The 9845-nt window shown below is 46.7% G+C and overlaps 1 protein-coding gene across 1 annotated transcript in view; it reads left to right on the top strand.

The window, feature by feature from the left end:
- LOC108803175 (oocyte zinc finger protein XlCOF6-like) overlaps positions 1–7550 on the top strand; it is a 28236-nt gene extending 20686 nt beyond the window's left edge. The window contains exon 8 of the mRNA XM_018575014.1: positions 7058–7550. Within this exon, the coding sequence (XP_018430516.1) occupies positions 7058–7537 (480 nt within the window). The 3' untranslated portion in view covers positions 7538–7550. The remainder of the gene's footprint in view (positions 1–7057) is intronic.
- The last annotated feature ends 2295 nt before the right edge of the window (positions 7551–9845 follow it).

The following is a 9845-nucleotide window of genomic DNA, read 5'->3' as shown; positions in this document are numbered from 1 at the left end:
ATGGAGGTAAGATGTGGTGGTGTGGGGGGGGGGGGGAGCTGTCAGAGAATGTAGTGTGGATGGTGGAGGAGAGCTGTCAGAGAATGTAGTGTGGATGATGGAAGGAGAGCTGTCAGAGAATGTAGTGTGGATGGTGGGAGGAGAGCTGTCGGAGAATGTAGTGTGGATGGTGGGGGAGAGCTGTCAGAGAATGTAGTGTGGATGGTGGGAGGAGAGCTGTCAGAGAATGTAGTGTGGATGGTGGAGGAGAGCTGTCTACGGAAGGAACAATGTGTGGTCTGGGGACTTGTCTTCGGCGCAGTGTAAAGAGACCGGTCAGAGCTTCATACTACATTCATTCCTGGTCACAGTTCTCCAAATTATACTTTTACATTTTTTTTTGTTCTTTGCCGGAGATACAATAATCGCTCCTTTTGTATATTGACGATTATATTATTCCTATAAATCTAAAAGAGAAATACAGGAAGTAAGACCTGGCAGTTCCAGCCCCACATACATAATCCGTCTCCGCAATAATCCTGGACACGTATGAATGATGTAAGTGGGCGGGGCCCCATGTATTTGAAGTAATGTATGTCGATAACCTGCAAAGTGTAGTTAAATAAAATTGTACACAATATGCGGGAATGTGTGATTTGATCTTTCTGTTGATATGACAGCGATACATGTAGAGGACTGCAGGAAAAAGAAGACTGTGGCGGATTGGCAAAGGTTCCTGCACAGTAGATAAGTGGCAAAGTGAACGCTCATGGCTGGTAGACATTCTTACCCGAGTACATACACTATATTACCAAAAGTATTGGGCCCCTCCCCCTCCAAATCATTGGATTCAGGTGTCATGACATTTCCTTGCCACTAAATATTCCGCGGTCACCTGTTACTGGGATTATAACAAAGTGGAAGCAACTGGGAACAACAGCAGGAAGTGGTCGGCCACGTCACATGACAGGAGCGGGTTCAGCGCATTGCGAGCCCCTCCCCCCAACATCAGTCCCTGACCTCACAAATGGTCCAACATTCCCATAGACACACTCCTAAACCTTGTGGACGCCTTCCCAGAAGAGGTGAAGCTGTTATAGCGGCAAAGGGCGGAGCCAACCCAATACTGAACCCTACGGACTAAGACTGGGGGGCCATTAAAGTTCATGTGCGTGTAAAGGCCGGCGACCCAATCCTTCTGGTGATATAGTGTATGTTGTAAAGGGGGGCAAGGTCAGCTGGTACTGGAGGCGGTGAACCATGCACAAGACCGGCAAATCCAGGAACAGTCCAAGCAGGTTTTTTTTTTTTTTGCTGCTCTTTTATTCAGCAAGGTGACAAAAACATTTGGGGCTTTCTACAACAGGTCCTTAGTACAAAACATCTGATCATCTGAGCTGATAACTCATCTGGTATCGGTTCCTGACTAACGGGGTTCCCGAAAACTTTTTAGTGTTCTGTGGGCAGTCAGCCTTTTCACCCAGCAGCAGGATCTCACAGAGGAGCAATCAGTAGAGACAGTTTGTTTTCCCCATATCAGTCATAAACCCTCCAGACCTGGGTACCATGAGTAGATGAGAAGCGTAAGTTACACGTACTCGTGTCCACAATTTTAATTGCTTAAAAGGAGAACTATGGGCTAAGTGTTTTCCCCCCCATAGTTCTCCTTAGGGTCACGGGAGGACATAAACTAGCGTCCTCCCGTCACCCAAAGCTCAGTATATAGAGAGCTGCAGCTCCCTATATACTGAGACTCCGCAGCCGGGACGGATCCCAACATTGCTGTCGAGATCCACCCAGCTTCGTGATTGACAGCTGGCTCTGCCTATCTAGAGGCAGAGCCAGCTGTGCCCTCCCCCTCCCCGTCCGTTCCGCCAGTCAGCGCTGGAGGATCGGAGCCGGGAAATCCCTGCAGGGAGCCGTGAGTAACAGTCATGGCTCTCTGCAGGGAGATGATTGAGAAGTGAGCGAGCGACGCTATGCGTTCTCTCACTTCCCGATCTATTGAGCCGTCGGCCCGAACTATGAGGATGAGTGAAAATCACTCACCTCATAGTTCTCCTTTAAGTGTAGTCCATTAGGGGCTTAAAAGAGAACTATGGGGGTAAGTGTTTTTCCCCGTAGTTCTCTGAAGGGTCACGGGAGGACATTTACATTTTTTATGTATTTTCTACTTTTTTTTTAATCTTCATTTAACTTTATTGCTATCACATAGTGGATAACGAGCCCCTATGTGATAGAGTTTGGAGGGGAACGGTTCTCTTTGTGGAGCCTGCCCTCCAGTACAGAAGACTGAGCTCAGCATCGTGCTCGATCTTCTGTACAGCTCTCCTGTCTCACTGATAGGGTTGCCACCTGTCCCGGGTTCACATGGACAGTCCGGGTTTTGAGTCCTGTATGTGAAGCTGGCTTGAAACCCAGAAAAGAATCAAAACCCGGACTGTCCAGATGAATCTGGGACAGGTGGCCACCCTACTCACTGATCACACAGAGCAGATCGGAGAATGGACGTTCTGCGGTCGGCTCCCCGCTCTCAATCCTGAAGTAATTTCCCACGGCTTTGGGTTCTCCCTGAAGAGCGGGAGACCCAACAAACTAGGGCGCGGAGGTGGGGCAGGAACAAGCAGCCTACTACAAAATAATCTGGACGGCATCATGGTGGAACACAGACACAAGACAGAGCGTGTCACAGGAAGTGATGTCAGGTGCAAACAGGAAGTGATGTAGAAGTATAAACAGGAAGTCCTGAGTGAGAGGCGAGTTGGAAGGAAGTAGAGAGGAGACATTATTGGAACTGGCAGCAGAGGAGGTAAGAAGATATTATATTTGCACCCAGTGACCCCCCTCCCCCCGTCATGTCCGTCCTCGTCCTCCAGAGTCACTGTGATCTAATGAATGTATGCTAGGTCCGCACACGCGCCCCGGAGAAAGGACAATCGTTTCGTAATTTTGGAGCAGTCATTGAGCTTCGTCTCCGAAGAGATCAGCTGCGAAGGTTTATATCTTGTTTCATATTTACAATTTTGGGGTATTGTAGTTATTTTTTTCTTGTTTTGGACCCGCGGGTTTGAGGATCGATATATGTGTTGTGTATTTAACAATGTGACGCCATTCTAAACCTCCCACGACTGGGAAGCGGGATCGGAATCAATCTGTACCTGTCTGTGAGTGATAATGATCGGCGAGGCCGGTAAATTCTCCGTCTACAGAGCGCAGAGACCTGTATGGATCACATGATCACATCCATAAGGATGGAGGAGGACCCGGGTCACACGACAGAGAGGATATTGACCCTCACCCTGGAGATCATCTATCTGCTGACCGGACAGGTGAGGAGGATTCTGGGAGGTCACATGACATCACTCTGATCTCCATTTATAAAACACAGACCTGACCGAAGAGGAGAGGAGGATTCTGGGAGGTCACATGACATCACTCTGATCTCCATTTATAAAACACAGACCTGACCGAAGAGGAGAGGAGGATTCTGGGAGGTCACATGACATCACTCTGATCTCCATTTATAAAACACAGACCTGACCGAAGAGGAGAGGAGGATTCTGGGAGGTCACATGACATCACTCTGATCTCCATTTATAAAACACAGACCTGACCGAAGAGGAGAGGAGGATTCTGGGAGGTCACATGACATCACTCTGATCTCCATTTATAAAACACAGACCTGACCGAAGAGGAGAGGAGGATTCTGGGAGGTCACATGACATCACTCTGATCTCCATTTATAAAACACAGACCTGACCGAAGAGGAGAGGAGGATTCTGGGAGGTCACATGACATCACTCTGATCTCCATTTATAAAACACAGACCTGACCGAAGAGGAGAGGAGGATTCTGGGAGGTCACATGACATCACTCTGATCTCCATTTATAAAACACAGACCTGACCGAAGAGGAGAGGAGGATTCTGGGAGGTCACATGACATCACTCTGATCTCCATTTATAAAACACAGACCTGACCGAAGAGGAGAGGAGGATTCTGGGAGGTCACATGACATCACTCTGATCTCCATTTATAAAACACAGACCTGACCGAAGAGGAGAGGAGGATTCTGGGAGGTCACATGACATCACTCTGATCTCCATTTATAAAACACAGACCTGACCGAAGAGGAGAGGAGGATTCTGGGAGGTCACATGACATCACTCTGATCTCCATTTATAAAACACAGACCTGACCGGAGAGGTGAGGAGGATTCTGGGAACCTAATGTGACATAAGTGTTGGTCTTTTGAAACAGAGTTTTCCTCCGGTGAAGTCTGGTGACCATCTAACCATCACAGTGCCTTCACCTCACTCCATGAAACCCGAGAGGAACAATGACAAGAAAATTGTGGAAGTCGCAAACAAGATAATTGAGCTGCTGACGGGAGAGGTGAGCGGTGCCGGGAATTCTGGGACATGATCCAGGAACAGACAAGGGGTGTGTCTGGATGGTGACTGTATCATTACACCATTCCATGACACAAGCCCACCAGAGAGATGTCCCCGTCCTCTGTATTCCCGGGATTCCACACAGGAAGGTCACACCATCCCCCACCATGACCATCCCCCACCATGTGTACAGGACACAGAAGTCATTGTGAACTGTGTGAGCTGACGTTCTGCTATGGAGTATTTTTTTGTTGTTTTACGTATGAAATGCGGCCTCTGCCACCCGTTCCCAGCGTCCCCTTAAGCACCCCCTAGTTTTTAGAATATCAATGTATTTCCTGAACCTTGGGTCCAGTCACATGACATCATGGATCCTGTTCCTGGAAAGGTGGATGCATAGTGAATGACATAGTGAGGTTCCTGGAAAGGTGGGTGCACGGGGAATGACATAGTCCTGTCCTTGGTTCCTTTGAGTCCAGGCTGGCGTGATAAGGAGGCCCCGGGTCCCTGGGCTCACAGGAAATGGGCAGGAGACCTGATTTTTCTTTACTTCTGGACAGTAACAAATAACCAGTCTTGTCCCTCGACCAGCCTGTGATTGGACAATAAAAAAAGCAGTATACTGATACAGTCTGCAGCACAGCTGATTGGCTCCTTGTGCTGCTTCTCCCTCCCGTAATTTGAGCTTTGTTGTACAGGGACTGCAAGAGGCTGATACCAGGCCACATTCAGGTACTTACACTGCTTACATATATAAAACACGTGATGATGTAATAATGAATGAAGAGCTGCATTCCTTTGTGTCTTCTATCTCTCCCCGGAGTTCAGCTTTATGAGATGTTTTCTATGATTTTGGGGTTTAGGGTGAAGAACGGATCAATATAAAAGTTGAGATTAAAGAGGAAGAAGTGGAGACGTATGTGGGGGGTGACCGGCCATCCACGGAGGAGGTCGGGATGATGATGAAAAGTGATCAGGATGACATTTCTCTACCGATCAACACAAGTAAGTAACAGACACCATGGAGGGAACAGGTCACAGTTCTATGTCACTTCTGATACAGATGGATCTGGAACGTACCACAATACAAAGTCTAGTACCCAAAGGTTCAGGATATCTCTGCCCTGTTCATGGACCTTCATAGGCAGGGTCACAACAGAGGCCGTGCCACAACTCTGGCCTTAGATAGCACCATGTGGCTAACACAGTACACTAGGATCTGGAAAGCTCCACAAGAAGAGCCCAATGTCTGAAGGTCCCATTCCAAGCTAGCCAGTGGGGTCCAGGTACAGTCTCCAAAGCTACTGCTCGAGAAATCGCTAATTTGGATAGCTGTTGTATAGAGACCAGCTCCAGCAACATGATAGACATTCTGACTCCCGACGTTGGAGTACCGAGTATGTTGATAGCCGAAAACTGAGACATGAAGATTGGAGGTGCGGGTTATACAGGGGGCTGGCTTAGCATTGTCTGCTTGCCAATGTCTCAAACTCTTGAGGGCAACATTGTAACTTACCGTATTTGTCTAAGAAAACCTTCTATTCCAACCTCCCTCAATGGATGATAAAGAAATCCATTGTTGTTGACATAAAAACATCTTTGATCTCCCCACCCAACCACCTAATGCTCATAGCAAGATGAAGAGAAGATAATGGAAACCCTAAGGTAGGCCAGTCTCCATTATAAGTATTTTATCTTTGTGCCATATTGCTCGATGTTCCCAAAAATGAGATGAAGACATTATACCATATGGAAGGTCCATCTCCGTTCCTCAGTATAACGTCATGTGACCAACAAATGAGGAGGAGATACTGTACACCATATGAAGGTCCATCTCCATTCCTCAATATAACGTCATGTGACCAACAAATGAGGAGGAGATACTGTACACCATATGAAGGTCCATCTCCATTCCTCAATATAACGTCATGTGACCGACAAATGAGGAGGAGATACTGTACACCATATGAAGGTCCATCTCCATCCCCCCCATAGCAGTCATTATTGAGCAGTACAATGGTCTCCAGGGGGTCAGAGGTGTTTTGGGGGTTTTGTCTCCTTTATCTGGTTGTTTTTCATATTTTGGGGTTACAATTGGACCCAATTCCATGCCAGAGCTCTGTGATGACTTCTAGACCAACATACATGACTCTGATTATTGACGTGTGTAATAATTTCTCTCCAGCAGATGGATGTGATGTCAGGAATACCTCGGAGAGACATCTTATATTATCTGCTGACTGGCACTCAGAAGATAATGTCATCACACAGGATTCTCCAGGAGTGAATCCATATACACAAAATATATACCACAGACCTCATTGTTTGGAGACATCAATGGATCCCTCTGATCAGGGTGAATCTTCTGATCATTCACATACTATGACTGGAAATATCCATCTAAGATCTCACAGTGCAACAGACCCATCTAATCCCAAAGAATCTTCCTCACCCCATGAAGGAGATTACGGAGGTGAGGATCTTTTCTCATGTTCGGTGTTTGAGAAATCTTTAGCTGAAGACAAAAACCTTCTTAGACACTTAGTTCAAACAGCTGAGCGTCCTTTTTTATGTTCAGAGTGTGGGAAAAGTTTCGGTGCCAAACGCAACCTTCGTAAGCACCAGAGAATTCATTTGGGTGAACGTCCTTATTCATGTTCAGAGTGCGGGAAATGTTTTTCTGAGAAAGGGAAGCTTGTTGTACACATGAGAATTCACACTGGTGAGCATCCTTATTCATGTCCAGAGTGTGAAAAATGGTTCACTCGGAAAGGTGACCTTGTTAGACACCTGAGAATTCACACGGGTGCACGTCCTTATTCATGTTCAGAGTGCGGGAAATCTTTCACGGGGAAAGGAGACCTTATCAAGCACCAAAGAATTCACACGGGTGAGTGTCCTTATTCATGTTCAGAGTGCGGGAAATCTTTCACTGAAAGAGGAGCCCTTGTTAAACACCAGAAAATTCACACAGGTGAGCGTCCTAATTTATGCTCAGAGTGTGGGAAATCTTTCACTCACAAAGGAGACCTTGTTAGACACCAAAGAATTCACACGGGTGAGCGTCCTTATTCATGCTCAGAGTGCGGAAAATGTTTCACACGGAAAGAAACATTTAATGACCACATGAGTATTCACATGGGTGAGCGTTCTTATTCATGTTGAGAGTGCGGGAAATCTTTCACGGAGAAAAAGCTGCTTCTTGCACGTCAGAAGACGCATGGGTGGACGTCCTCAGCGCGTTCAAACTGCAGGAAATGTTTTACAGAAAGAAGTCTAAATAGACATCAGAGAGAACAGAACTGCTGATTCTTTTATTAAAATGTACGATGTTTTTTAAAAGGTTTAGTCCTTGGACCTATTGGAGGATAAAATGTAGTTCATAAAGGGGTACATCCCGGAAAAGGGGATATTTCAATCATACTCCAATACCCACACAGACTGTATCATCAAAATGTGGGCAAGACACTGGCAATTGTGCAAAATAAGTCCCTGTATTCTCCCTGCCTCCTCTGCGCCCCGGAGGGAAGCAGCAAAGTGGGGCCTGGTGCCAAATAGTGGGTGTGGCTAAACTGAGCTAATGGTGGGATGGTCTTAAAAAGGCCGGGGGTGAAATAAAACCCGAGTCTACTATCTGTCCACGTGGGCAAGTAATTGTGACAATAAAAAAACAACTCTTGTAATGCACAGGCAAGAAACGAGCAATAAAATAACAATTATCGGAGGCCGGTCTGTGTGTTATTATTATTATGTTCTGCAGAAAAATGAGTATATGGATGTATCCTCCAGGATGCCGAATGAACCAATGTAATAAATGTATTAAACCATAGAGTCCAATCAGGATTTATAGCCTTATATTATATATATGACCACCCCCGACCGCATAGCACCAACATATACAGTGTCCCCACCCCATAGCTGTCGCATACAGAGTCTTCCCCTAACCCCACATATACAGAGTTTGTGCCCCACCACCTCATAGCACCCACATATACAGTGTCCCCCTCCCCCTATTTACAATGTATAGAGATTACCAGGAGCGCATTGGTTGTCTCTCAGTATTGGACTTTATTGGAGGACGCAGAGTTCACACTGTCCAGGAGCCGATGATCTCTCTTCTACTGAGAGTGGAAGAGACGGGAAGTGGAGTCACACGCAGGTAGGAACTGACATTAAGAAGAAGTTAACAGAACCCCCTCCCCCCTATTCCTCCATCACTTCTGTCACTAATGTAAAACAAGATGGAGACTTCAGTGACTGACAGAAGGAGCTGAGGGGAGACTCACAGCCAATCAGAGGCCCCGCTTCACATCTTCTCCACTGCCATTTGCTGCCCTCCCTCCACAGGAACCAATCACAGAGCAGGCTCAGTCACCGGGCAGATTCTGCTCTCCACAGAGATTTACCTCAGATTTCACATCTCCTCCACTGTCATTGGCTGCACTCCCTCCATAGTAACCTATCACAGGGCGGGATCAGAGTCACTGGGCAGATTCTGCTCTCCACAGAGATTTACCTCAGAACTCACTACAGACACCCCCTCTTATCATCCATTTGTATATCACTGACATATACCGCAGTGCTGTACAGAGAACACTGAGCCAGTCACATCAGTCTTTGTACAGAGGAGCTTACACTCTAATGTCCCCCCACAGTCACCAGTCTCTGTACAGAGGCGCTTACACTCTAATGTCCCCTCCCCCACAGTCACATCAGTCTCTGTACAGAGGAGCTTACACTCTAATGTCCCCCCACAGTCACACACTATTATTATACATTTATATAGCTCTGATATATACCGGAGTGTTGTACAGAGGACACTGATCTCATTAAGTACAATTATATAAAACAAATGAAAATCGATAGAACTTGCATTGGATAAATGATTATGACAATAATCTTTAATAACATTCTATGAAATATAAATGAAATCCGGCTGAGAAGGTCTAGGTAGATATTTCAGAATAAAGAGTCTGTATATTAGAGGTGATAACAGACATGGCCACCATGGGGAGGGGGTACAGGCTTCGCTCCTGTACCGGGCTCCATTAGGTCAGCAGGAGGATCGGGTCCACGAATGAACTTCCTGTGGGCAGAGTCCTCCATTCTCTGGTCCCCATCTCCTCTCTCTATCCCTCTCTATCTATTACTCCCAGAATCCCCTGCACCTGGCATGTAGGGGGTGAGTCTAGGCGGAGCTTGTAAGTTTTAGGCATCACGGCAACCACTACAAAAGGGGAACCAGCACGTGCACCCCCTCCAGATGAGCCTTCACCCCAAATATCAGAGATGGGAACAGCCCACATATGATCAAGGGGTGCATAGGAGAAGGTAATGAAGGATGCAGAGGGTACAGAGTGGGCGGTATTGGGGATTCAAAGGGCTGCAGCATATGGGGTAGCGTGGATACAAAAAGTGCAGGTGATGCAGGAGGAGTAATGAGGTACTGCTGGATGCAGGGGGTGCTGAATGC

Source organism: Nanorana parkeri, unplaced genomic scaffold (genome assembly GCF_000935625.1).
Source record: "Nanorana parkeri isolate BGI_ZX_2015 unplaced genomic scaffold, ASM93562v1 scaffold3467, whole genome shotgun sequence".
NCBI classification, from domain to species: Eukaryota; Metazoa; Chordata; class Amphibia; order Anura; family Dicroglossidae; genus Nanorana; species Nanorana parkeri.
This window is presented reverse-complemented; position numbering and strand designations above follow the sequence as displayed.